The sequence below is a fragment of the Stereum hirsutum genome, assembly GCF_000264905.1.
Source record: "Stereum hirsutum FP-91666 SS1 unplaced genomic scaffold STEHIscaffold_4, whole genome shotgun sequence".
NCBI classification, from domain to species: domain Eukaryota; kingdom Fungi; phylum Basidiomycota; class Agaricomycetes; order Russulales; family Stereaceae; genus Stereum; species Stereum hirsutum.
Window position 1 is genome coordinate 2,551,056 of NW_006763134.1, and position 24,757 is coordinate 2,575,812.

The 24,757-nt window shown below is 49.8% G+C and overlaps 9 protein-coding genes across 9 annotated transcripts; 4 read left to right on the forward strand and 5 right to left on the reverse strand.

Annotated features, from left to right (window-relative positions):
- Positions 1 to 2,483: 2,483 nt before the first annotated feature.
- On the reverse strand, positions 2,484 to 4,308 carry STEHIDRAFT_53320 (Zn-dependent exopeptidase; the record flags this gene model as incomplete). The annotated part of the gene is made up of 8 exons (XM_007301490.1): positions 2,484 to 2,531; positions 2,594 to 2,636; positions 2,698 to 2,825; positions 2,891 to 3,071; positions 3,126 to 3,335; positions 3,404 to 3,639; positions 3,727 to 4,005; positions 4,060 to 4,308. The coding sequence occupies 8 exons, from the start codon at positions 4,306 to 4,308 to the stop codon at positions 2,484 to 2,486; spliced, it is 1,374 nt and encodes a 457-aa protein (XP_007301552.1).
- A 1,228-nt stretch (positions 4,309 to 5,536) lies between these two features.
- On the reverse strand, positions 5,537 to 6,657 carry STEHIDRAFT_145973 (proline-specific peptidase; the record flags this gene model as incomplete). Its single annotated transcript, XM_007302154.1, has 3 exons — positions 5,537 to 5,576; positions 5,639 to 5,927; positions 6,008 to 6,657. 2 exons carry the CDS (start codon positions 6,655 to 6,657, stop codon positions 5,675 to 5,677), a joined length of 903 nt encoding a protein of 300 aa, XP_007302216.1. The 3' UTR covers positions 5,537 to 5,576; positions 5,639 to 5,674.
- Positions 6,658 to 7,719: 1,062 nt separating this feature from the next.
- STEHIDRAFT_53119 (proline imino-peptidase) lies at positions 7,720 to 8,719 on the forward strand (the record flags this gene model as incomplete). The annotated part of the gene is made up of 2 exons (XM_007301470.1): positions 7,720 to 8,396; positions 8,464 to 8,719. 2 exons carry the CDS (start codon positions 7,720 to 7,722, stop codon positions 8,717 to 8,719), a joined length of 933 nt encoding a protein of 310 aa, XP_007301532.1.
- Positions 8,720 to 9,540: 821 nt separating this feature from the next.
- STEHIDRAFT_52999 (lysophospholipase) lies at positions 9,541 to 10,879 on the forward strand (the record flags this gene model as incomplete). Its single annotated transcript, XM_007301464.1, has 7 exons — positions 9,541 to 9,903; positions 9,960 to 10,160; positions 10,236 to 10,334; positions 10,398 to 10,448; positions 10,508 to 10,537; positions 10,605 to 10,679; positions 10,766 to 10,879. 7 exons carry the CDS (start codon positions 9,541 to 9,543, stop codon positions 10,877 to 10,879), a joined length of 933 nt encoding a protein of 310 aa, XP_007301526.1.
- Positions 10,880 to 11,129: 250 nt separating this feature from the next.
- Positions 11,130 to 12,244, reverse strand: STEHIDRAFT_155056 (uncharacterized protein; the record flags this gene model as incomplete). Its single annotated transcript, XM_007302155.1, has 6 exons — positions 11,130 to 11,266; positions 11,373 to 11,564; positions 11,652 to 11,771; positions 11,880 to 11,905; positions 11,964 to 11,974; positions 12,053 to 12,244. The coding sequence occupies 6 exons, from the start codon at positions 12,242 to 12,244 to the stop codon at positions 11,130 to 11,132; spliced, it is 678 nt and encodes a 225-aa protein (XP_007302217.1).
- Positions 12,245 to 13,323: 1,079 nt separating this feature from the next.
- On the reverse strand, positions 13,324 to 14,735 carry STEHIDRAFT_120025 (uncharacterized protein). Its single transcript, XM_007302156.1, has 6 exons — positions 14,463 to 14,735; positions 14,380 to 14,390; positions 14,263 to 14,315; positions 14,056 to 14,175; positions 13,772 to 13,963; positions 13,324 to 13,663 (listed from the first exon to the last, which is right to left on the reverse strand). The coding sequence occupies exons 1-6, from the start codon at positions 14,649 to 14,651 to the stop codon at positions 13,524 to 13,526; spliced, it is 705 nt and encodes a 234-aa protein (XP_007302218.1). The 5' UTR covers positions 14,652 to 14,735; the 3' UTR covers positions 13,324 to 13,523.
- Positions 14,736 to 15,843: 1,108 nt separating this feature from the next.
- On the reverse strand, positions 15,844 to 17,032 carry STEHIDRAFT_120026 (uncharacterized protein). The gene is made up of 6 exons (XM_007302157.1): positions 16,728 to 17,032; positions 16,596 to 16,669; positions 16,266 to 16,536; positions 16,228 to 16,231; positions 16,030 to 16,122; positions 15,844 to 15,971 (listed from the first exon to the last, which is right to left on the reverse strand). Exons 1-5 carry the CDS (start codon positions 16,957 to 16,959, stop codon positions 16,038 to 16,040), a joined length of 666 nt encoding a protein of 221 aa, XP_007302219.1. The 5' UTR covers positions 16,960 to 17,032; the 3' UTR covers positions 15,844 to 15,971; positions 16,030 to 16,037.
- Positions 17,033 to 18,316: 1,284 nt separating this feature from the next.
- STEHIDRAFT_53212 (ubiquitin-like protein) lies at positions 18,317 to 18,574 on the forward strand (the record flags this gene model as incomplete). The annotated part of the gene is made up of 1 exon (XM_007301481.1): positions 18,317 to 18,574. A coding segment is annotated over one exon (258 nt), but the record flags the coding sequence as incomplete, so codon positions are not given.
- A 1,126-nt stretch (positions 18,575 to 19,700) lies between these two features.
- On the forward strand, positions 19,701 to 24,148 carry STEHIDRAFT_109583 (uncharacterized protein; the record flags this gene model as incomplete). The annotated part of the gene is made up of 2 exons (XM_007302158.1): positions 19,701 to 24,006; positions 24,078 to 24,148. The coding sequence occupies 2 exons, from the start codon at positions 19,701 to 19,703 to the stop codon at positions 24,146 to 24,148; spliced, it is 4,377 nt and encodes a 1,458-aa protein (XP_007302220.1).
- Positions 24,149 to 24,757: the final 609 nt, after the last annotated feature.

Genomic DNA, 24,757 nt, shown 5'->3' on the forward strand with positions numbered 1-24,757 from the left:
GCCTAATTGTACTGCGGGGAACATGCAATGGGTATGTTTACCACGGTGCATATGTTAAACTCCTCCGCTGAACACCAACGCTCTCAGAGCTTCAACTCCCTTGGTCAAAGCCCGTGTTTAGTGTGGGGGTGGCTCGCTGGCACAGGAGGGCGTGAGCGATATCCCTATTCCTTTCCCCGTAAAGGTTCAATCTGCCATGCTGATTATATTCTACAGAAATCGCTGTACTTGATGCTCTTGATGCTGGTTACTACTATGACGGCCCAGCATCACAACAGGACAACAACGATCTCCTTTGTAGCACCGTTGGTTATTCTCTCATTAGTGCCTGCACGGCCTGTCAGCCTGGATCTGGAAACTGGCTGAGGTATGCTGCAATTAGATTTATATTTTCGGGGCCCGTATTCACAGGCGTCGATTGCAGCTGGACCGAATGGTGGCAAACAAACTGCACGTCTGTCGCACAAGATGGAAGGTATATAGAGCATAATGTCAATTTTCACTATACTAAAGTTCGCCTGTTGCAGCCTCCCTGATCATTGGTTGATTCCTGGGGAAACCAATGTGCCTCATTGGGCTTTCGACGTAAATTTCCTCACTATGGTTCTTGATTTCTCATTGCTGATTTATCCCCTGGTGATGTCTTAAAAATAGGCTTCTTTTGTCAACAGTACCTGGAGCATTGCTACAGCCGCAAACATTGGTGGTGAGTAGGCTAACCTTTGGTCAGTCAGGATGACGGAGGTTTAAATATAATCAGACTCGCCTGAGAGTACCGGAATAAGCTCTCCCACAGGCACAACTAATACCCCAACCTCATCGCCTCAAATCAGTGTATTCCAGTCAATATCAACGGCCAGTGTCACTGTGACCATCCCCGCGAGCTCCTCTTCTGCCATCCCTCCGAGTCCCAGTCATGAAACGCATACCGGTGCGATCGCTGGAGGAGTAGTGGGTGGGGTGCTGGGTTTATCGGTAATTGCTGCGCTAGTAATCTACATACGTAAACGACATAAAACAACCCAACATCCTCTTGTCGTGGCATCAGCTCCGCCGACCTCACAAAGTATACTCGTGGAGCCACTGAGCAATGTGAAATTAGGAGCAGGGGCCGGATATGGCCGAAGCTCAATACCGTCAACTTCGCAGGCTCAATACTATGTACTTCTCCTTCACTCAGGCAGACAGATTCTGTGCGATACTGACCATGCTTCAACGGTTGATGAACCGCTTAGAATCCATCTGACCCTAGAACCTTTCCCGACACGTCCGCACCTGTCACTGTCAACGACTCGCTTGTCTCAAGCGTGCCCAGCAATTCCGTTTCGCAATCGTTTCATGGTTTCCCAGAGGTGTGAGGTGAGAGACTGGGTATTTATCGAGGATGGACGAGTGGGTGGCCGACTTGTATCAATCTTCTCTTCTAGGACGTGTCTCCTATGCTAGTTCGTCAATACGAGAGAGCTGTGGTGGGTGAAGATGATAGGAGACAGGTAGAAAACGAAACTCTTGTATTTCTTGGTATCATAGCTGTGTAGATGCATCTTCATCGAGAGGTCAACTGAATATGTCTGAAGCCGGCTGGCCATGTATAGTACACAACTGATCCAGTCGTACGTGCTTATACTGGCGTAGATTTTCGGTCAAAAATGAGGTGCCACTGGATAAAGAGTTTAAGGCCAGATTTAGCACAATGCTGCAATCTCTGGACAGCACTGCGGCATGGACTGTACAGATCTTACACTTACGCATCTAATAAGAGGTCTTCTAATGAGCATAGAGAATGCTCCCAGATATTTTGAGAATTCTCCGAACGACGAGAATTTCACGTGCTAAAACATGCTGAGTGCAGAATCTACAAACATACACTTTCAGTTCCTGCAGACTTACGAGGCATGCACGACTCATCCGTGCCGATGGAGGCATCCGTCAGCAGCGAAGGGTGCAAGTCAGTACACGATCATGGGGGTAGAGCAGACCCAGCTGTAAACAGGAGGTATGCACGGGCCTCAATATACGAGAAGTATCGATGCACCGATGCCATTTCATCGTCGAGATGCTGGCCCCAACAGAAACTGCCGCTTGTGCAGTCCGACTATATAGACTTGCACGCTCGACAAGGTACCGAAACTTATTGCTAAAACGGAGATACGGTAAAATGAACGCCCTGTGAATTTAGCACATGTATAATTTGCGACTATATAGTCTGTGTCTCTTTCGGAGGGAGTACCGCTAGAGTAAAAAGCACATCATCGGGCAAAGAGTGTCCAGAGATTCAGGGAAGCTGAATGGACAGCTAAATATTGGCTGAATAACAGTGTCGCTCATCTATACCAAGTATGAGTGCGCGGAGATTCGGGGAACACTGGCTATATCAGGTTGTTGGTAAATACAGCTCTTTCTGCCAATACGTATGACAGCTCCAGACGGTCAAGAAACTCCATAACAGGTCATTGAGTGACATGGAATGCAGAAATGACAATTCATTGCGCTTTCGCTAATTCATAAAGGTAAGTCCCTTGAAGCTTTGTCTGCAAGAGCGATGACCAAAGTTCAATGTCGGGAAGCAAAATATGACAACATTGACGCTCACTCCTTCTATAAAGTTTGACTTGTTGATCTTCTCGTCGGTAGAGCTAAAAATGGGAAGATGGGTACATATAGAATCAGGAAAGTATGCTAGTGTAGGGCACGTACTGAGCACCGTCATCCCCGCGGCCTATGGGAAGTAGTAAGATGTTAACACCGACGGCTTTTGCGATGGTCAGTACGACACCAATCGACCCGCCCTCCCTGGTATAATCAGGTGGCATTTTATAGATGCGCTAGAGGACGAGAAGATTGAGGTTAAGCACCGACCGGAAAGACAAGCGTAGTGAAATACAAGTACCTGAGTCGCCCGGTCAGCCGCCTGATAGTTCCAATGGTTTTGGTTATCCTCCCAGGCTTCACCGGCCTCACCAATCATACTAATTTCCATAGTGTTCTTGCTGCAAAGGTCCTCAAACTTCTGGTTGACATATTCGCGTACTTTTCGATCTACATCTGTCGGAGTCTGGGGAGGAACGATCCTGAGTCCTAACACGTCAGATCACTGTTCGAAAGAGAAAGGTATATGAACATACCTCAGGCTAAACTTTCCAGTGACCGAGCGAGGAATGACCGTCTTTGAACTATCGTCAGAAGAGCCACCTTGAACTCCATGGATTGACAGACATGGCTCCCGCATTCGTCCCATTAGCAGGGTCACCTTGTCGTCGCTCAGACCAATGTCGACACCGCCAACTGCGTCCTTCAGATCGTCCACGGAATAGTCTAGCTTTTCGTACAGCTTCCTGGTAAAAATCAGTATCAATCCGAGATGCAACTGGCGCGGGTAACAGTGAACAGGACGATGGGTCACCTTTCTTCATCGTCAGGGGGGTCTACCTGCAGTCCTGGAATCTTGATCTTGCCATTCGTATTGACGAGTTGGCTCATGACCGCGAACAGATCGGTCATTGGCTCGTAGACCATGCCGCCAAATTCACCGGAGTGAAGGTCCTTCTCTGGTCCGCTGACGGTGATGCCATAGTAGACGATGCCTCTGAGGCCGTAAGTCAACGCCGGCGTCCTGTTGTTGAGCCAGTAGTTGTCCGACTTCCAGGCACGAGTGTGCAATTTAATGGACGGGCAGGGACACAATAAGAAGATGGAGTACAGATGCCAGAGCATGACGTTACTTACGATGCATACACAGTCGACGTGGTCGAACCATCCATTATCGCCCTTCTTGACCTCTGAAGTGATAAAATCTCCCAGGCCCTGACTTCCGCTCTCCTCCATGCCCTCGAAGCAGAAGCGGAGATTCACTGGGAGAGGTCTTCCAAGGGTGTGGAAGGCTTCAAGGACGTTCACCCAACAAAGTACAGGACCTTTATCATCGGTGCTGCCTCTGCCGTAGAGCATATCGTCGACTTCCGTCAGCTGGAATGGTTCGCAGTGCCATCCATCGGAGCGTGCAGCCTGAACGTGATAGCATGAGCACATCGCGTGTATGGATTGGAGAGCAAAACTTACTGGCTGCACGTCGTAATGTCCGTAGACCAGGACGGTTTTCTTGCTCGGATCAGTCCCTATACGTCCAACAATAACCGGAGGGAGTTGCAGCTCGTCGCGGTCGACATGTGGACCGAGTGAGACCAGGTCTGTTTCGACTCCGAGGGATGCAAGCTCCTTATTGAGGAAGTGAGCCATATCGACGACTTTGCCTCGGCCCTCAAGAGTGTTGTCTCCAGAGACGCTTTCGAACTTCAATTCAGTACGCATATCAAGGGGCTCTGATAACAACACAGACCTTTCAATCTCTACGGCACTCCGTAGGCGGTCTATGAAATGTGTGACATTGTCTTTGTTGTCGACGAAGTCGACGAAGGCCTTCCAGTCTGCCTCTGCCATTGTGTGCTGTGGGTCTACGAAATGGAGGTAAAGTGTGAGATAAGAAGTAGTGCGGGAACGACCTGTCGAAGAGGCGGTAAGTTAGCTTTTATACACAGACGAAGATTGAATGGTCCGCGTACCGATACAATTTCGGGCCGGCTTGAAAGTGAGGACCAGGAAAAAAAGATAGGGTGGCCAGTCACCGTCAACTATGACGCAGCATGGTCATACCTCCACGCTCACATACATCTCGCGGCACACACCTGCCTAACATTCCATTCTAGTCAACGTTGTGTTGTTGTTCGGTTTATACGTCGACTTGAGTGTCCGGCTGAGATACGGTAGACAGTATGGAAGCAAACTCAGTTCCAGGTGCCGTTAAGGTCATCTCCTCGTGATGAGCGTACCTCGGGTTTCATCGACCTTGACCCCAAGCCTTTAGACAAAGAGAGCGTTCTATGGCGGAATGGAGTCAGGATGACCTCACCACAGTGCATCGAGGCGAAATTAAACGTACCAGGAGCCGTTCAACCTGGAGGTAGAACTTTGACATGCAGCCTTCGTGTGATTCTGGTGTCTAAATGCTGGCGATATACAATGTTTTCCGTATCTCTTTCAACGGCTTCGTGGAAAGAATGAGGTAGATATCCTGACAGCCAGGAGACAGTTCCGGTTGGAATGATTTCGGTATTGACAATAATCCTGCTGAAATTGGTTCAGAGACTACCCATGCCAGTGATATTTTGCTCCACCAGCAGACCCATGTCGTATACATCGCCGAATTAAAAGACAGTGTGGACGGTAGTGAGAATAACCAGACTTTCGTCAGCGCAGAAAGCGTTCAAACTTCCGTGTACAGTGCACGTCGGCTCACATCCCACATCCATACTGGTAGAATGGCAGGCGATGTTGTTGACATCGATTCGCTTCTTGCATATGGACGAATACCAAGCTACGACTTCCGAGAATTGAGCGAATAAAGGCACCACTCGTTTTCTCATCGTGCGCGAAAAGCAGTCTTGAGATCCGCTCTTGAGAGTTTCATGCAAGCTGTTTGACGTTGCCGAAGGTCACGAACGAGGACTGCCGGTTGGTCTGGAGTCTTGGATTGCACACGTCATAATCATTGTATTCTTCACGCTGTTCGATTCCTGGCACTACGTATCATTCATCAGTATTCATCATCGTGATAATCGGGTCGAGGCAGATAGACCCGTACCATTGCATTACTATGGTGACGTCCACTCCACAACCTTCATGCCTTCAGGAAATCCCCCAACACCGTCAAATACCTCTCCTTCTCCTCCCAAAATACCATATGGCTGCTCTCCGCAAACCTGACCCACTTCACTTTCGCAAGCCCTTCGAAAAACGGAGCCATAACCAAGTCTTGCGCTTCGTCCTCGGCTCCGTTAATGAGAAGCGTTGGGTAGTTGATATGATGGATTTTGTCCACGACGGACCACGTCTTCAATGAGCCAGTGATGTTGAACTCCGAAGGTCCGGCCCTATCGCGTCACGAAATCGTCAGTAAGCTAAGCGTCCATTCGAGGGTGTAAACATGTGAGACGAGGGATGAAGGACTCACATTGTCTTATAAACCGTGCTATCCTCCTCCATGGCCCCGAACGCAGCCACCAGGTCCGCAGGCCACGGATCCGTCCTACAAACATGCACCTTATAGAACTCCATCACCCCATCTTGATACTCCTTGGCATCAGTCGTGCCCTCCTCCTCATGCTTCTTCAACATCTTCACAAAATCCTCTGGAAACCACGCCAGCAACCTCTCTATCCCCACATCCCAAAGCTGCATCGACGCGGGCGCACTGACCAGCACGAGGCGCTTGAGCCCTTTGGGACGCCTCGTGGCGACGTAATCCGCCGCTAGCATTCCGCCCCAGGAATGGCCAAGTAGCATAAAGTTCTCTGCGATGCCGAAGTGTGCGAGAACGTTGTCGAGTTCGTCCATGAACAGTTCGACGGTCCAGAACGAGGAAGGTTTGTGTGGAAGATGTGTAGCTTTACCGACCCCGACCTGGTCGTAGAAGATGGCGGGGATGCCGTGTGATGCCCAGAGGGAGCCGTGCGGGGACATGTACGAGTGGGGAATACCGGGGCCGCCGTGTAGGACAACGAGAGGAGTTCGGGACGAGGAGAGGTCTCCGATAACTTTGTAGTAGGTTTGGAATGTCTCAGAACCGTACGCAAAGTCGATGAGACCTGTTTTCTCGGACATGGTCGGTTGTCGTGTTAGCGATGATGGAAGGCAAAGAGGGGCAAAGGACGGTGTGAAGCCGGTGAGGGACCTGCTTTTAAACGAGGAACACATGGTCAGATGCGATGTCAATATGTTATTTGAGGTTGATGGGGTGATTAATGGGTCAAGAGGAGCACCGTCTAACCCGAGCGACGCATTTAGTGCAATGGAGGTTACGGATAAGCATCGATCACGAGTTCGATAGATCGATAGAGCTGCAATCCTTTGAGACAACCCAGAATTGCCGCAAGGCATCCATCGCGCAAAGGCCAAAGGACCGCTAACCCGCCGGAAACTCCGTACGCACAAACGTCTCCCGATACCCTTGAATCCCCCAGAACAATAAACATCTCCACTCGGCCTGTCTATCCCCTGATACCACCACTTACCGTCTTGCTCCATCCAACTCGCCAACTTTGTCAGGAGCCAACTCGCCTAGACTCTGAGCACGGTTATCTCGAGCCTCCCAGCGCTAGCACACAGATCCAGAATCGCGAAAGGCCGCATGGGCGCATCACCAAGGACGGCCTCGGGAAGTCGCCGTTGGCTAAGGATCAGGTTTGAGGAAGGTTGGTCCAGAGAGGGCTGAAGGAGGACACGCTGGGGCTGCAAGTGAGGCACATTTCAATGGATTGGTGACTGCAGAATTCGATAGGAGCAGATAATGAAATTGTATGCTCGGTCAGGAAGCAAGAGTAGGCTCGTCGAGGAGGGCATTCAGCACGGACGTCCCATGAAGTCTACAAATATCGGACAGGGATGGTCAGTGACGCAGCCTGGGAAGTAATTCATCAAACTCACACCCAATTGTACCAGCGAGTGAAAGCGTGTCAAAAAGAGACGACCTGTGAGACAATCAGCGACTGGGCGATCTAAATACGCGAATAGTACGCACCAACGGCTGCACTTGACCCTTCTCGCCGCGCGCATTCATGTTAAAGAGCTGAACGACCTCGATTCTGCGGCTTATTCAAAACCTTCCCCCAAAGCACTCCCTACATCAACCCTCGGTCTACGCTTTCGTTTCGAGCAGCATTGGCCATGTCCCTTCCCTCCCTTCCCTCGGAAGACTCAACAGGCTTCATCCCCTTCACCCACGACGCCGAGACGCACCAGACCTGGTACCGTCTCGTCGGCACTCTCTCCCGCACCACCCGTCCACTCGTCGTACTGCACGGCGGCCCTGGCGTCCCTTGTCAATACATGTTCCCCCTCTCCGCAGTCTGGAAAAAGCACCGTATTCCCGTCATCTTCTACGACCAGCTCGGCTGCGGGAAATCAACGCACCTACCCGACAAACCTGCTTCGTTCTGGAACGTCGACCTCTTCATGGACGAGCTTGAGAACTTGATCTCTTACTTCGGGATCGCTGACGATTTTGCGCTATTGGGACATTCGTGGGGCGGTATGTTAGCCTCAAATTGGGCTGCGGCGAGGACGGAGGCGGCGGTTGGGTTGAAGAAGCTGGTGCTTTCGAGTAGTCCGGCATCGATGGATTTGTGGATGGAGTGTGTGAACGATTTGTTGAAAGAGTTTCCGGAAGAGGTGAGGGAGGTGGCTGTGAGATACGAGAGGGAAGGTAATTTGGAGAGTAAGGAGTATGAGAAGGCGATGGAGGTGTTCAATAACAGGCATGTCTGTACGCTGCAGCCGTGGCCGGAGGACTTGGTGGAGTCGCTGCGGGATATGGAGGCTGATATGGCAGTCACCGACGCTATGTAAGTAGGATATGTCGATCATTTGTCCTAAGTTCAAATATCGACTGATACATACCAATCTATTCAGGGTCGGGAGAATGACGTTCGTGTGTACCGCCACGTTGAAGGATTGGTCCGTTGTCGACATCGTACACAACATCCAGTGCCCGACCCTCGTTACTCACGGCGCTCAGGACGAGGCGGGATATGCAGCCATTCGACCGTTCTTGGACAACATCCCGAATGTGCAACGAGCGGTATTTGAGAAAAGCAGTCACGTGCCGATGTTCGAGGAGCGAGAGGTGTACCTCGAGGTAATAGGAAGCTTTCTGAGAGCGCAGTGAACTCTCGTGGCGGGGAAAATGAGTTGTGATACGGGGCGATAGAGACGTGGAAATTGTCACTGGTGTTACCAGATTTATAGGAACCAGTCCGTATAAAATATATTGATGTATTTTGGACCTATTACAAGTACATCTATGCTATCGTTCTGAAGACGTTCGTCAGTCGATCTGGACGGCAGAAGATTGAGGCTACGCACATCATGCAACCCCATATTCTGTACCTCTTGGACCCTCTTCTCGTCTCTCCCTCCGGCCACGTATCACGCTGCACCGTGTTTGAAGCAGGCCCTGGTCTGCGGCGTAGTCTACCCAGGTTGGAATGTCAAGAGATCCAGAAGCATTATTAAACATCCACATAATCCCCCACTGGTGCGTACGCATATGAGGAAGATCAACCACAATTCAACGTTGTGCAGAGGAAAAGGAATGATGACCCCGACATCGAGGACGCTGGATTCGTGGGAGGATTACTCGGGGTTTGCCGTCAGCACTCCACCTGCGCCACTGAGTACTTGAGTGGCGAAGTTCTCTTCTGAATGTCAGCAACGACGGTCACAACCTATTTTTCTCCGTTATAATCGTTATCACAACAACAGATGCTCACCAACGTGCTTAACCCAGTTTCTCTCAATGGTCATCACACTTGAGCGTGCTCTCTGCGTTAGCTCACAATCTTCGGCATCGCGAATCGCGATCAGCTGTGATATCAGTCGGGTTTCTCGATGTTCAAGGCGATGAACCTCCAATCGTATATCAGCCAAGGTCAGGGACCCAATATCGCACGCCCGTAAGACAACTCACCTCTTTTCCTCCTATTTACCATGTCTAAAACGTCTGAATCCTGGCTCGAAGGACCCTCAAGCACCTCATTCTACACCCGTCTTTACACTCCTACATCCGTCAGCGACGGATCTCCACGAGCTGTCATCGTTTTTATCCACGGGTACGATGAACATATTTGTCGGTATGAAAACTTTCACCGTGCGTGGGCCAGCCGTGGATTTTCTGTCTTCACATTCGATTTGCGGGGGTTCGGGAGGACGGCGCTGGACGAAACGCATCGGTCGCCCGGGAGTGTATACGGAAAGATGGGGACAGTATTGGGAGATGTGGAGTGGGCGGTGAGATATGTTAGCGAGGCATTCGGGAAGGAGGTTCCGGTGTATTTGATGGGTCATTCGATGGTATGTCTTCTACGAAACCTGGACATAAACCACCAAGACTGACGTAGATCCGAAAGGGAGGAGGGATTGTACTCGACTTCATCGCAAATCAGACGAATGCTCGTGACCCTAGGTCCATCGCACTCCTCTCTGGAGTTATCGCATCCAGCCCATGGATTCGACTCACTCGACCCCCACCGTCGTTGGCCGTATGGGGGATCAGCCTGATCAGCAAGGTCTTTCCAGATATACACTTTTCGACGCCCGTCAGACCAGAGGTGCGTTGAATCTTCTGTTGAATGACCGAAGTGATTCCATCCCTACTTACAGTCAGCGTCATTGATCGATGATAGGCCATCAGCCACGATCTGTCTATCGGAGAGGCACTAGTGACGGATCCATGGGTTAGGGAGTATGGCACGTATCAAAGTGTCTCCGATAGGTTCACTGCAGTGCGTTTTGATCTCCTTCTTTCAAACGATTGTGCCCTCGTTTGATTATGTTTCACTGGCTAGGGAATTCGACTTGCTACCGAAGATTACAAACACTGGCCGAAGGATCTTCCTGTCCGTGCTCTTTTTCCTTCTTCTACTTTCTTCACTCATTCATCTTGTCCGCCCTGCAGCTCTTGATGCTTCACGGGACGGCCGACGATGTAAGCTGGCATATCTATCTTTACGCCTCATCATAACCTGATTTAACTGTCCATTGCGGACTTGTAGCTGAACTTATGCCCCGCGAGCGAGGACTTCTTCAAGAAAGTCGATGCGTTGGATAAACGTCTCATTCTCTATCCCGTTCGTCGCTCAGTTCACTTTCGCCATTTCTCCTGCTTGTCTCGTTTTATTAGAACTCGTGAACTTACTTCCGTATGTACTGACAGGATGCCTATCACGATCTCATGACCGAGCCGGATATCAAGGAGAAATATCTCGAGGACTGCATATCCTGGGTCGAAAGTCATTTGTCCTCAATAGAGGCCATGATGGAAACATGACCTGGGAGGATATCAGGGCAGGAAGCCAGAGATAGTGTAAGGGGTGATGCGAGTGTGAATATCGCAGCCCTGGAATTTTCTCCCTGAATTGCTTTCAGTCAAATAACGTGTCCACCTATGGCATAGGATACATTTCAATCCCGTTCACACTACTCAGAGGCACTGGTGCGTCGAAGAAACATCTCGTTATCATCAATATGGGTATCATTTGGAGACCTTGTCTCGACCATGTAGACCGTAGTGTGCAATCTCAGCGCCTCCAAAACGCCAAACGGATGCCTTTACTGTCCGCAGACGGACCCTCTTTCGCGCGGCGGCGTCGACCGATGCAGATCGTGAAACTTTCGATGAGGAGCATGATGAGGGAGGTGAATGTGAGCCAAAAACCTGTGGATGGTCGAGGATTCAAGTTAGCGTTATTAGCTTTGTGTGGACTGCGGTGTGTATATCACACAGAATAGACGTCAAGCATGTGAAGGAGCGACATAAGTACCTGGTGCGGTGACAGTCTTTGTTCCCGTGACCACGCTCATGACATGTTTGGCGTTTACATATAATGCAATGTCGACAACGAAGGCAAGAAGTGTTATGAGGACCGCGAGAAGAGAGACGATAGAAGAGGTGAGTTCTATGGCGAGGTTGGTCGAGAGGGATAGGATGAAGGCGATCCCAATGACCGCGGTGGCTACATGATCCGTAGGTGAAAAACAATATTAGTGTATTCTGACAAAAATGCGAGTATGAGTGGAGACGGAACGAAGACACCACGTACCGACAGGATGAATGGCAAGACCCCTGGTCCAGGAAGAACTGATGGTGGCGACATCGACCTCCGGATTCGCGGGAACGTCGCCTGCCTTGAAGTAAGGAAGTCGCACAGTGTATCCATGCCCTGGAGAAGTTTCACATCAAGAAATGTTACACAAGCGTTGAATAAGGAATGATCTGGCGACGCGAGCTGGCGTGCCTTGGTCTCTGCAGGTCTTGTTGGTGTTAGTACCATCGGTGTCATAACCGCAGTATGCCCTGGGTTTTTGGAATGGCAAGTTCAATTAAGATTCTACAGCGAGAAAAGAGAGCATACCAGATGCCAAGCTGTACAAGCGATAGTCAAAATAGATGGTTATTCCCTTTCAGTCGCTGCAAGATATTTCAAGAAGCCAAAAGACGTACCCTCACTTGACCAAGAACAATCACGCCTTTTGTCGGAATATTTCCATCTTCAAAGAAGCTGGTGTCAAAGTCCGTCCTAGCAATGTCCAATGCGGGGAGGGTGGGTAAAGATATCGAAACGAGCAGAGATAGAACGAATGCTACGAAGAGACAGATGACCCCTGGAGCCAGCAAGACAGCGCGAGATGGCATGGTGAAGATGGGCTAAGTTTTCTACTGTGAAGTTCGTCGGATGAATTAGTATGACACGATCGTGCATTAGGTAGTCAGGTAACCCAAGCAGAGGATAGAAGGGCGAAGCTCGCGAGTACACTTGAGGAGAACTCCATCGAGTTTATATGGACGAGAACTGACCCCGGGAAGCATGCGCAGGATCGCAAGCAAGTCAAGTACGGGTATATGCGAGTCATACAGTCCGAGGAAATACTGGCTAAACTGTGACACGTAATCATCAGGATACCCACACGGGTCAAATTCACCATGTGTACTATGTTTTGATCGACAACAATGATATAGAGAGAGAATCCTCGATTTCAGTACAGTAGAGACAACGCAGCCGACATAGTTATACTGATCCCAAGTCCAGACCAGAGAGACTGAGCACAGTTACATGAAGTCGTCCTTCACCGGAGGCTCGTACTACGTCCTTGGATTAACTGTGGCCAGCCGCTGACCGGTGCTGTTCGACGGATTCCAGATAAAGAGGCTCTGCTACAGCTTGTGGGCAGCTGCAGGTCAAAGGGACAGGCACGGTAAAAACAAAAGGACCTCACCGCCCCCACCGTGTAGCGGAAGTATTCGTAACGTTCAACGACTTCGAATGCACCGACTTCTCCGCCGTATGCCCATCAGGAGCGCCTCATGAACCTACATTAGGCATATACGCTTGCCTAAAGCACTTCCACCTCAGTTCATCTCGCTGCTGAGTGGTGGTCCAGGCGAGAAAGCGATTAGAACCATCGGACCCGGGCGGGAACCTGATACCAGATGCACAGGGCATGGCAAACTCTCGGTGAAAAAATGGTCCACGGGATGTACATGAGCGCCATACATGGAGCAATACGCTAAACCATTCTCGACCGTATCACAATTTTCCCATGGAAATTGAATGTTACTGTTATACTCTACATAAAATTGGGGAAACATTGACAAGACTCCTCAGATACAGACTGTATGGTACATAATCCTCGTAAATAACACTGCTTTTTCTGGACACATAGGTTTGGGGATCATTCATCGCATGGGTTCGGTCAATGAATACGTTCATTTGTGACATGGCATTCTTGTATCTCATTCACTAGGTACAAGAGCATCCGCTACCAAAAATTCTAATCGCACTCGAAATCGACCCTCCTTGTGTTCATGAGTAGCAGTGTGCTTAGAAGTCTGATCGAGTGCGCTCATCATAAGAGTGAGTAACCTTTCGCAATGTCCTCTGGTCGGTTATGATAACACCGTGAAGGCTCCGGAATCAGCGCTTCCAGAAAGCCAAACGGATGCCTTTGTTGTCCGCAAACGGATCCTCGTTAGCGAGGTGGCGTCGCCGACCGATGCAGACCGTGAAACTTGCGATGATGAGCATAACGAGGGAGACGAACGTGAGCCAGAAGCCTGTACGCAAAGGTTTGCGTGAGTATCCACATGTAGTGCACAGTACTGGACAGGGTCAATGATTCTATCGCGCATGCTGTTTGCGATAGACAGCGAAGAGGAACGTACCGGGGGCAGTCACGGTCTTTGACTGGTCTATCGCGTGCATCTCGTGTTTGGTGTGTGCATACAACGCGATATCGATGATGAATGCAAGAAGCGTAAGAAATGCGGCGAGCAAAGACACGATGGATGAGGCCAGTTCGATGGCGAGGTTGGAAGAGAGCGAGAGGATGAAGGCGATGCCAATCACCGCAGTTGCTATACGATCAGTCAGTACGAAAGGAAGGTTATCGTTACATTCAGTCAGTACGACGGACATGTGAATGGGTGAAATTTGGAGTACCACCTACCAACAGGATGAACGGCGAGACCTCTGGTCCAAGAAGACCCGATAGTTACGATACCGATCACTGGGTTTGAGCCAGAGTCGTCTGCCCCAATGAATGGGAGATTGACAGTGTATCCATGTCCTAGAAGAACAGCATGAGATATATGTACACGCTGCCAGTGCTAGGGAGGTGGTATTAACGAAAAAACCGCGGCGCTGAATAGCTTACCTTGGTGTATACAGGTCTTGTCCCCATTATCCGCGCTATAGCCACAATATGCCCTGTTCGCGTACGTTGGTCAGTTTCATCGCCAATTCTGTGTAGAGTGGAGGAAATGAACCGCACCAAATACCGAGCTATATTTACAATAATCAGTAAACTCCTTCAATAACCACCAATCTTCGCCACCATAGAGTGAGAACACATACCCTCAGTTCGCCGAGGAGATGTACACCGTTTATATCACCTCCATTTTCCAAGAAGTCGGTATCATAGTGCGTTCTCGTAATGTCCAACGCGGGAAGGGTAGGCAAGGAGATAGACACGAGTAGAGATAGAACGAAGGCTATGAAGAGGCAGATAACGCCTGGGGCAAGAAAAACGGCGCGAGATGGCATGTTTGTGTGGATTCTTCAAGCGTTATATGCACCGTGCGACCTGGTATGACAGCAGAGGAGGAGAAGATGGTCAGAGAGCCCCAGCAGACGGAAGAGGTAGGAAGTGAGCTCGCGAGTGCACTTCAACAGAAATCCATCGAGTTTATATGTAAGAGCGCTAATCCTGGGAAGATAGCAGGATCGCGTTCAAGTCAAGTATAGAGTAGGCACATACGAGTCATACTTGGGAAAAATGGATCAGTTGTGGCCCACGATCATCATGATACCCACACGGGCCATACTCACCGCGTGCATATCATGATATGTGCAGTGGACGAGAACAAGGAGAGAGGATTCTTCGGCTCGGTTGAGTTGACTTGAGTCAACACAGGATTCATATGTCGAGTCCGTAGCGTAGAGGTTACGAGTGGCAATGTGAAGTCAATCAACAATTGGGGGGACTCGCACGTCTGGGTCAAACGTGTTAGAGCGCTGGAAGAAATCATTCAACAGATCGCAGATAAAGAGGCTCTGCACCACGTTCAGGTTAGTAGGAAGAAGGATCAGCATCGGAAAAAAAAACCAAGGGCCTCGCCACGTCCCATTACAGATAGCGTTATTCCGCCGTAAATGACTTCGAACGTGCCGACTTGTCCACCCTATCTCCCCCAAAGCACCTCGTGATATGACCATATATTCGGGATAAACGCCTGCACAAAGCACTTACATCTCAGTTCGTCTCGCGGATGAAGCTTAAAGGGCGACCGGACTGAAACCATTGCCGTTGAGACGGGAACTTTGGACCAAACGCAGAAGGTATGATGAACTCTTGGTGAGATAAACGATGCACGGGGCATTTGTGAGCGCTTTCGCGTTCCTCGTCTCGCCTTTCGACCATCACAATCTTCCCAGAGAAACGGATTGTGATTGTCATACAGAATCCTTGCCAAGCATTGCCAAGACTCTTCGAAATACAGACCAGAAGGAATCGGAAGAGAGTGGGGACGGCGAACGCAGATTCTGAGCTGGAGGCGCAGCTGGATGTTGTCTCCGCCCTCGAATATGACTCTGGTGATCAGATTCTCCTTGTGTGCAGCTAATGAAACTGAGGTCACTAAGAACTGAAAGCGTAATGGCACTGGGAGAAAGATCACTTAGCCTTTATGTTGGCGACACCACTTTACAAGTCAGAAAGGGAGCATACAGCGTGGAACGAAGGATACATTTGAGGCGTACAACCTAATAAGAAATACAGTCAACGGAAATACAATGGGTGCGCAGATTGGGATCTACGCTCTCGTCAGCAATTCACGCAGGGTGCAACGTATCTAATTCAAGGGACTGTCGATGGATTAGATCGTCAGTGACTATGCACGATCAAATGTAAGAGAAGACTAACCAAATCGCTCATGTCCAGACCCACTTCACGTCCTTTACTATTTTGCAGGCTTCCTTGTGCTGTGGCCAATCCTGCGTCTGACATTCTCTGCTGTTGAACACGGACAGTGATGAGCTTCAGGGACGAAACGCAAAGGAAACAATGAGCATTGTTAGAACTGACCTGCAATACCTGGCAAGAGTAGCAACTCCATGAGTACAATCCTCCCACCTCGCGGAGAAAAGAAGACGAAACACACCTCGTAATCTTACATCCCGTACACCTACTCATGCCAACGTCTAATCCCACTTCCCTAGCCTTCACATCGTCCTCGCAAAATGCACAGCTTCCCATCAACGGAAACTGCCCGGACTCCGGAATAGATGAGCCGCGGATGATCTTCTTGGCTTTCTTTTCTTGCTTATCTAGTGTTTTCTGTGACTCGCCAACGACGGTGCCGGCTTCACGAGCGATTTCATGAAGGAGTTTCGAGCAAGGCCCTCTAGAAGTATCGCAGATCAAATGAACCTGAAAAAAATGAACATACGTGATTGGCACATGTGGTGTATAGTACGTGGTAGACGTACGTAGGCGTTTGCGCGAGGGGGATCGAGATGTGTCCAAAACATATTCTGCACATACGATTCACGCGCAGGCTTATCTATAGGATATTACTCAAAATGCGTCTCATACGAAGCGGCGAAGTGAAGACGACGCACCGCAAAACTCGCAATACCAATTTTGACTATGCTTCAAACTCGGCACGATTTTTCTAAGCATATCCTGCACCCAATCCGAAACCCCTTGCACGTCTTTTGCCCGATGTTTATCTTTCACATATTCCGGCATTTTCGGTCGCATGATGACTTCGAGTCGGCGTTGATTTTCGGGATTGGCGAAACGGATGTCGTGGTTGGGAGAGTCGGTGGAATTGGAGCCGTAGATGATCATGGTGAGTTCTAGGTGGTTCGCGGTGGGAAGTGAGGCATTGTGTGCGGAGTCGACAGATGAAGCCAGCTTGCCCCAGATAGATGATGGAATAGACATCGTTTAAGTTCGACTAGTTTGAAAGAAGGGGATGAGAGGCAAACAAGAGGAATAACATGAACAAGTTGATGGATTCCCGATTGGAAATGCACCGGGAGCTTCGCGGCCCGGGACGTCATTTCTTTGTGGCGCCATATCCGACTCAAGCTTGGCTCTTGCCTTGGTGGACGCTGCCAACCTTCACTAGAGATGATACTTACTTCAGCTTATCTAGAACTTCCAATCGTCGTTCTACTTCGACACAGTTCATCAGGTTTGAGGGTCTTAAAATATACAAAGTAAACGTTTGCACATACGGTCTACTTATTCTTGACTTATCAGGACAACTTTAAGTTTGAGGCGGCGTCGGTGGCGACGAGCGCGGGCAACTCTGTGGCCGTATCTTCAAGCCTTTGCCAATCAACCTAAGGCTCGAGTCGCTACTCATAAGCTTAATTGACGCTTGAGTTCTTGTGGCTAGAGCTATAGCTATTTTTAACGCTTGGGCATAGGTTTGACAGTTCCGATCGCCAGGATGGCCGCCACTAAAATACAATGGCGTATATATACTCCCCGTGAGCAGCTCTCACAGGCCTCCGTATCGTTACTGCCTCAAAATAATCGCACACCATGCACTCTACATTCTCTCTTCTGTATTCCCCGCCAAGTCCTCCCCAAAGTTCCGACTATGAGTACGTCGATGAGGACATTGGCTCTGACAAGAAAGATATACGATGCTCCATCTGCCGGTGGGTTCAACAGTTCATCATTCGTACGAGGAATTTGACCGAGGCCGACTTCCGATGAGGCACTTAGTGACGTCCTCTACGACCCGATCCTCACGAGATGTAGCCATGAGTTCTGTCGAAAATGTCTATATGACCACTGCATCGATATCGATGAAGATTCCGAGTCGCCTTCCTGCCCTGAATGTCGAAGGACAGTCTCTGTAGAAACGTACTACCCCGACCTTCGCAGGAACAATGTTTGTTGTCTCATTCTTTTCGTCTGCAGGAATCGGTCTCATTCTGATATTGATTGTTATCATAGGAATTGGAGTCTCTTGATGTCAGGTGCAAGCGGGAGAATTGCGCATTCCTAGGAGAACGGAGGGAGTTGGTGGAGCATTGGAGGACCAGTTGTCCTGAGATGCCATACTCTGACGATGAGGATAGCGATATCGAGTATGAGGTTAAGGAGAAGAAAAGTAGTGCGCTCTATGTTCGACATTTCTAATATTTTTAGATACTGAATAAATGTCTCATTTTGCGATTTAGTCACAATATTCATCAAGACTCTCGACGGCAAGAACATAACATACCGAGATGTCGATATCGAGAGCGCAACAGTCGAGGACATGAAACGACTGGTTGAGGAGCGCCAAGGCATTGAGCCTGATCAGCAACGCCTCATTTGTTTTGGAAAGCAGTTGGAAGATGGCGAACTCTTGAGCGAGTACAATATTCGAGACGGCGTGACGGTACATCTCGGTACGGTTCCTTTTCTCGATCTTATCCTCAATATTTCATCTGGTGACTGATTGCTTGTTTTTTTATTCCCATGTTCTCGTCTAGTCCTTCGCTTGAGGGGTGGCTGAATACGAACTCTGGCCACATTAGCCGTTACCACTTGCTTAGCACCTAAAACTCCGACGAGAGAAATCACCATGTATTCTGTGGCAGCATTTTTGTATCATTTCGTTACCTATCTTGATATTGTCAATCTGAAGTCAATCTTGATATTTCTCGCGGCCACGGCTTTGCCTATGGACCATACCCGTTATCCACCCACCTCGGCCTCGGTATCTTTTCGAAAGATGGAAAGATGCAGTCGCTCTTCATCGTCTACAGTTCTCTTCATCGTCTACAGTTTTGTTGGGTCGATATTTTCGAAAAAAAAGGCGTACAGGGAAGCAAGCCGTATGTCGTGGTTAGGGTTGAGTGGCCCAATGCACCAGGCCACGAGGCAGTGGCGTGACTGACGCGAATAGTGTGTCGGGTTAGGGTTTCGGGTGTGTCTCAGCCTCGCTTTGAACGTGTCGTGGTTCTCCCACATGAGCCAGCCGTAACTATCGATGTTGACTTTCCCTTTTGTCCTCTCGCGTCCACTACAAGCACACTAGCTACCCTCGCAACTTCCCACAACAATCACTAGTCATCTATAACAGTGAAACATACAGGCCGTAAGGTGTCACTAGCAATCCGTTCACACGTGTCGCGATTCGGGCTTGCCACCCAGCTTCGCTAGAGCCGGCAGAGCCCGAGCTTCCACTTCCTTTCCGATACCCACTTTCCCACCGCCTGTGGATCGTGGTCCACTTGCCGTTTTATTATTCTTTAATCGTCTAGTATGTTCTTTTCCTACGTGGATATGTTCTCTATGATTCTATGGCTGTGGGTCACCGGTAGCTTAGGTGGATATAGACTGGATGTATATATATGGGCACCTGTAGTTACTGTGGCCCCTCAGCGGGTTAAATTCCCATTTGATTTGTCGAGTTCTCTTACCGTGCGAACATCAAGACTTATTCGATAAATCTCATCTTATCTTAATTCGCTCCGTGTGCGTTCCGTCTTAGGCCGAACGTCACATATTTTGAACTCAACAAGCTAAGTTTCTTTTATTTCACTTGTCTAAGGACTGATCACCCTTTTACTTGTGAAACCATGGTTGTTACTAGGTCTGGTAAATCCTCGTATGCCAAAGTCCTTCAGGACGGAGGATCGGGGTCTGAGAGTAACGACGACTTGAGTGGCGTGGCTCCTGAGCCGACGGGCAGAAGCTCGCCACTTCCACACATTACCGAGTCCGGCTCGGTCATTGGTTCAGGTGAGTCTACATCGGACGAGAACCGAATGATCGGGGGACTCTTGTCCCTTCCCCAAGACAGGGATCCGGGACTTGCGGGACAAGGTCCCGCAAGCAACGTGACCCTTAGGGACGAGCTCGTGGGCCTTGTGCCTGCGAGATCGAGATCGCAGCAAGAGGAGGCTGCTAGTGTGTCTTCCGAAAGGGAGATCGACGCTGCGCGCGCGGATTCTCCGAATCCTGCTGCTGCGACGCACGCGGGTACTATGTACCCTGCGTATGCGAAGGGGACTGAGTCTGTGAACTCAGAGGACTTGGGGATGAAGGGAGAGGTGAAGTCCGAGGGCGGGAGGATGCCTGGAAGCTTCGCAACTCCGAGCGATAAGGGCTTCGTTAAGCCTAAGTCGCCTGTACGCGCCAGTAAACGTAGCCCTAGTCAGCCTGAGGTCTCGGGGCCTCAATTCTTTAAAGCAAATATATTAGACGTCGACCCCGTAGACAAGACTGAAATTGCTGGTCGCTGGTGTGATCTCGACGAGAACGGCATTGGAGAACTGCCTGTCGAGTGGGTAGAACGTGCAAGTGAGCGGTGGAGCCCGATCAGGAACGAGATCATCTCCGATCTGAATCTTGAGGCAGGGAAGCGCCGGGATCGAAGCACACCTCGAAAGAAAGCCAAGAAGTCGACTCAACACAAGAAAGACTCCAGTTTTGTCTCAAGCAAGGTTTTCGCGAGCCGGAATGACCTAAATAACCTGCATGTATCAATGGGGGTTATCGAGGAAGAACCGGTAATGAAGTCCAAAGGCAAGGGCAAAGAAAGAGCCGTAGAGTCCGAAGAAGAACTCGGCGATTCCGACAAGGAAAACATCCCTCCCGGATACGATTTCGAGGAGAGCGATCTGCGAAGGGCCCAGATCAAAGCAGATCGCGTGTTTGCTCTCCGGATGCAAAAAGAGCTCGAACGATACCATGCAGAGCGTCCGGAAAACCAGCCCGTAGGTAGAGACGATCTGAGACAACCAGATATCCAGACGGGAGATGTTGAGCGACCAGTGCATGTCCCGATCAATGAGAACAGAGGACGTTCTCAGTTCCGGACACAGTTTGTGAATGCTGAAGCTGGCCCGAGTGGTCATGTTCACTCGTCTATGAACCCGAGCAGTGATCCGTCGAGTAGTAGCTTCTCGAGTTCATCTGGCAGCCGAGGGTCTAGTCCTGATGATTCGGATAGCACCTATAGAGGGTCGGATCGCGATTCGTCAAGTTCAGAGTTTGATCCGTCGACGGAAGGAGATTCCACAACGGAAGACTCATCGGATGAAGGATCAGAGACTTCATCGGATCCGAAAGCGGATAAGCGCAAGCGGCAAAAGAAGCGCAAAGACGAACTGAAGAGTCGCAAGAAACATAAGCGCAAGTCCGGACATCACGGAAGGTCTAAGAGTTCCTCCAAGCGTGCAAAGAGGGACAAGGCCGCGAAGCTAGGAAAGACAGTGAGTGCTTCAGCTCAGATACCAAGGAATACAGGGTTAGGCAGAACTCTGGGGACCAAAGACAAGAAGCGGAACAATCGAGACAAGAAGAAAAGGAGCAAGCGACGCAAAAGCAAGCATCTTGACTCATCCTCTTCGGATTCCGGTTCTGAATCTGAATTTATGGATCTGTTCCCCTCCGAGCCTGAGAGTGTATACTCGTCGGATTCTACAGATACCAAGACTAGGAAGCGAGCGGCTAAGCGGAAGTACAAACGCAAGTTAGCCATCGCTAAACGGGCTTCGGAATATTACAAGGTCGCTCCGAAAGAATACGACGGGTCGCCGAATATGTACGAGTTCGAGAAATGGTCTCGAGACATCAAACGTTGGATTAAGGGGTCAGGTATGAAAATGAAGCATATATTACCCTTAATCGGACAATACATGAAAGGCAGGGCTTACAAGTGGTACGAACGCGAGGTGGTGAATGGCCGGAGAACTTTCACAAAGACTGAATTTTTCTCTGCGTTGTTTGACCATGTGTTTCCGCCAGATTTCCGAACGGAACAGCGCGACAAGTTTGAGAACACTCACCAAGGGAACTGGGAGATCCGCGACTTTATTCAGCGGCTACAGGACATCGCGAGTACCATTGGCGATGTGTCCGAGCGTGAGATTGTACGCCAAGCATGGAGGCGTAGCCAGGTCTACGTTCGTACATATTTGACGAAGCGAGGATTCGACGTCGAGCGTATCTCTCTTGAGCAGTTCTCCAAGTACGCGCAGCGAGCGGAGCGGACAGAGAAGTTGTTGGCTAAGGAAAACAAGGGCGAGCGATCGCAGAGGACAAGGCCTAGCACTGATCGGAGGAATGAGGGCCGAAATGGAGGGCGTAACAACGATTCTGGGAGAAAGGACAAGCCAACTCCGCAAGGACAGGCGAGTTCGACCTCTGGGAAGCGTCCGAACAACTTTCAGAATAAGACCAGAAACCAGAACGACCGGGAGCACAGGCCTAAGTTCCAGCCGAAGCCTAAGCTAGACAAGGAGACGAGACAGCGGTACATGAAAGAGAACCGGTGCTTCAAGTGCAGCAAGGAAGGTCACAATGCGAAAGACTGCCCAGATAGTAAGGTTACCAACGCAGTTCTGAACCTAGACGAAGACGCAATCGAGAAGGCAGCCAAAGAACGGGCAGCCGAGCGTCGAAGTAAGGTAAAGGCAGCTGAAGACATGGGAGTGGCGAGTACATCCTTAGCCGGTGTGGTAAATCTTGATGAGTCCGAAGAAATCCGGTCTCTCAAGAAACGGCTGTGGAAAGACAGCGTACATCAGCGTCTGCGTGGAGTCATACCGCTACCTTTTGATGACATGCGTGAGGGAACTCGTCCTTGTGCATGGAACGACCCTGAGCGATTTGTAGTCCAGGAACTTGACGATGACATCGTTCCTACGGGACTCATACATGTCCAGGACCGTCATTGCAATGTAATCTTTGATGTTCCCGGATTTTTATTCCGGAAACAAACGTTTGATTTAGCGCATTGGCTGCATGAGAAGATGAGACCTCACCTGGATGATATCTGGGATGCTAGGGAACATTCTCAGCCTGTACCAGTGAAAGTCGCAGATGAGGATCCCGACTATGATCGGAATTATCTAGTTCAAGCAGATAATGGATGGACGTACGATGCGCGCGGTCACCACGTAATGAGATTCCGTCACTATACCGGAGAACTTCTTGAATTCGACTGCGAGAATGCCGAGCAGGAAGCACTGGGGAAGTGGTATGAATCCAGCAATTGTGGTGGGCCTTGTTGTAACCGGACTGGTGGTATTAAGCATGATTTACTTCGATGCACGGAAGACGTCATCAACTACGTACCTCCAGCGATGGTAGAGTGGTATACCGGCGAAAAGCATCCTGATCTCGAAGAGATTCGACATCTTTATGCTGTATACCTTCGCCGGCAGCAGGGACTTCCAATACAGGAAGGCGAGGACTCAGGCTTACCTCCGGGTGAACTACCACATAATCCCGACTCCGCTTTCGATGCGGATGCTGAGGAATACCTGCAATATGTGATCGCTCATGGGACTCAGCATTATAAGGGACCGTTTAAACGATCCATTCCGCGTAGCCCAACACCTATTCCGTGCCGTGGGCTAAGCGGTGGCTGCAGTGGCTGCGAGGACCTTGGTTCAGTCTCCGACGACGGTGGCGTGGGAAACGTCCCGGACTTGGAATCTGTGCCGGACTCGGAGCTCGATGAGGTCGAACGGATGCTTAGCGTCGTCGATACTGAGGACGATGCTGAGGACATGAACGTAACTATTGCTGAGGATGATGTAGAACACCATCCTGGGCGTACGGAGTCGGATCTCAGTGAGCTCCGGGGCCTGCGTGATTTTTGGCGTCTGGTTCAGGCATGGACACTTTCTTCAGAAGACGGCTTGTCAGAATCCAGTGGCGAAGATGGGTATTACACTTGTGAGTCGCCATGGGAGGATGATGAACCTGTCGTTTTCTATGTAGGAGCTGTTACTGCAGAGAAACCGAAGGCGAAGAAAGGAAAGTCTGTACGAAACAAGGCTGACCTTAACTCTTTGGAGCACACTTCGTTGCGCGTGAAAGATCCTTCGCGGAAGGTACCTAGGCCTATAATTGTTAATGTGCGTGTCAATGGTGAGTCTGCTAGGGCTTTGATTGATACTGGATCAATGGCTGACTTTATCTCGTCAACATTGGTTGACCAGCTGAAGATCAAGACCACTGCACTCGACAAGCAATTGCCGGTGCAGATGGCAGTGTCGGGATCGAGGGCTAAACTGAATTTTGGCTGTCAAGTACGGTTTCAGTATCAAAACATTAATTGTATGAAGCGGTTTGATGTAGCAAACCTGCATAATTATGACTTAATACTTGGAACACCGTTCTTTTATCAACACAAGGTACTAGCCGGACTGAACCCAGCACAAGTGTCTATTGGCTCGAGTGTGCCTCTAGATATTAGTGGACCAAACGTGCTTACAGTCGAAAGCGATGCTGTTGAAGTCCTCGAAGATGAGCTTGAGCGGCGGAGGGCAGAATTACGTGCCTATGCGAAGCCGATCTGCAAAGGAGCAGAGGATACACCTCTACCTCCATTCCGGGCGATTAATCATCGTATACCATTGAAGGACGAATCGAAGATCTATGCCTATAGGCCGTCTCGGTGTCCGGAGCCTCTGAAACCGCTCTGGAGAGAGAAGAAAGATGCTTACTTGAAATCGGGACGATGGGTGGTCGCGAGTGGCACAAACTCAATGCCTATGTTGATCTTTAAGAAACCGGACAAAGGAGATGGTGTGCTTCGGATGCGTAATGCTATTGATGCTCGTGAACGGAATGCCAACACTGTCAAGATGGCATCACCGTTACCGGACATTGAGACCAT

Excerpts from the sequence above, each read along its gene's own strand:
- STEHIDRAFT_120026 (XM_007302157.1), bottom strand. The coding sequence starts at position 16,959 with ATGATCATCTACGGCTCCAATTCCACCGACTCTCCCAACCACGACATC. Across the intron at positions 16,670-16,727 it reads TTGGTATTGCGAGTTTTGCG|ATAAGCCTGCGCGTGAATCG; the intron begins GTGCGTCGTCTT and ends AATATCCTATAG. Across the intron at positions 16,537-16,595 it reads CCCCTCGCGCAAACGCCTAC|GTTCATTTGATCTGCGATAC; the intron begins GTACGTCTACCA and ends CATTTTTTTCAG.
- STEHIDRAFT_120025 (XM_007302156.1), bottom strand. The coding sequence starts at position 14,651 with ATGCCATCTCGCGCCGTTTTTCTTGCCCCAGGCGTTATCTGCCTCTTC. Across the intron at positions 13,964-14,055 it reads TCTCGCCGTTCATCCTGTTG|CAACTGCGGTGATTGGCATC; the intron begins GTAGGTGGTACT and ends CTGATCGTATAG. Across the intron at positions 13,664-13,771 it reads AAAGACCGTGACTGCCCCCG|GCTTCTGGCTCACGTTCGTC; the intron begins GTACGTTCCTCT and ends CTTTGCGTACAG.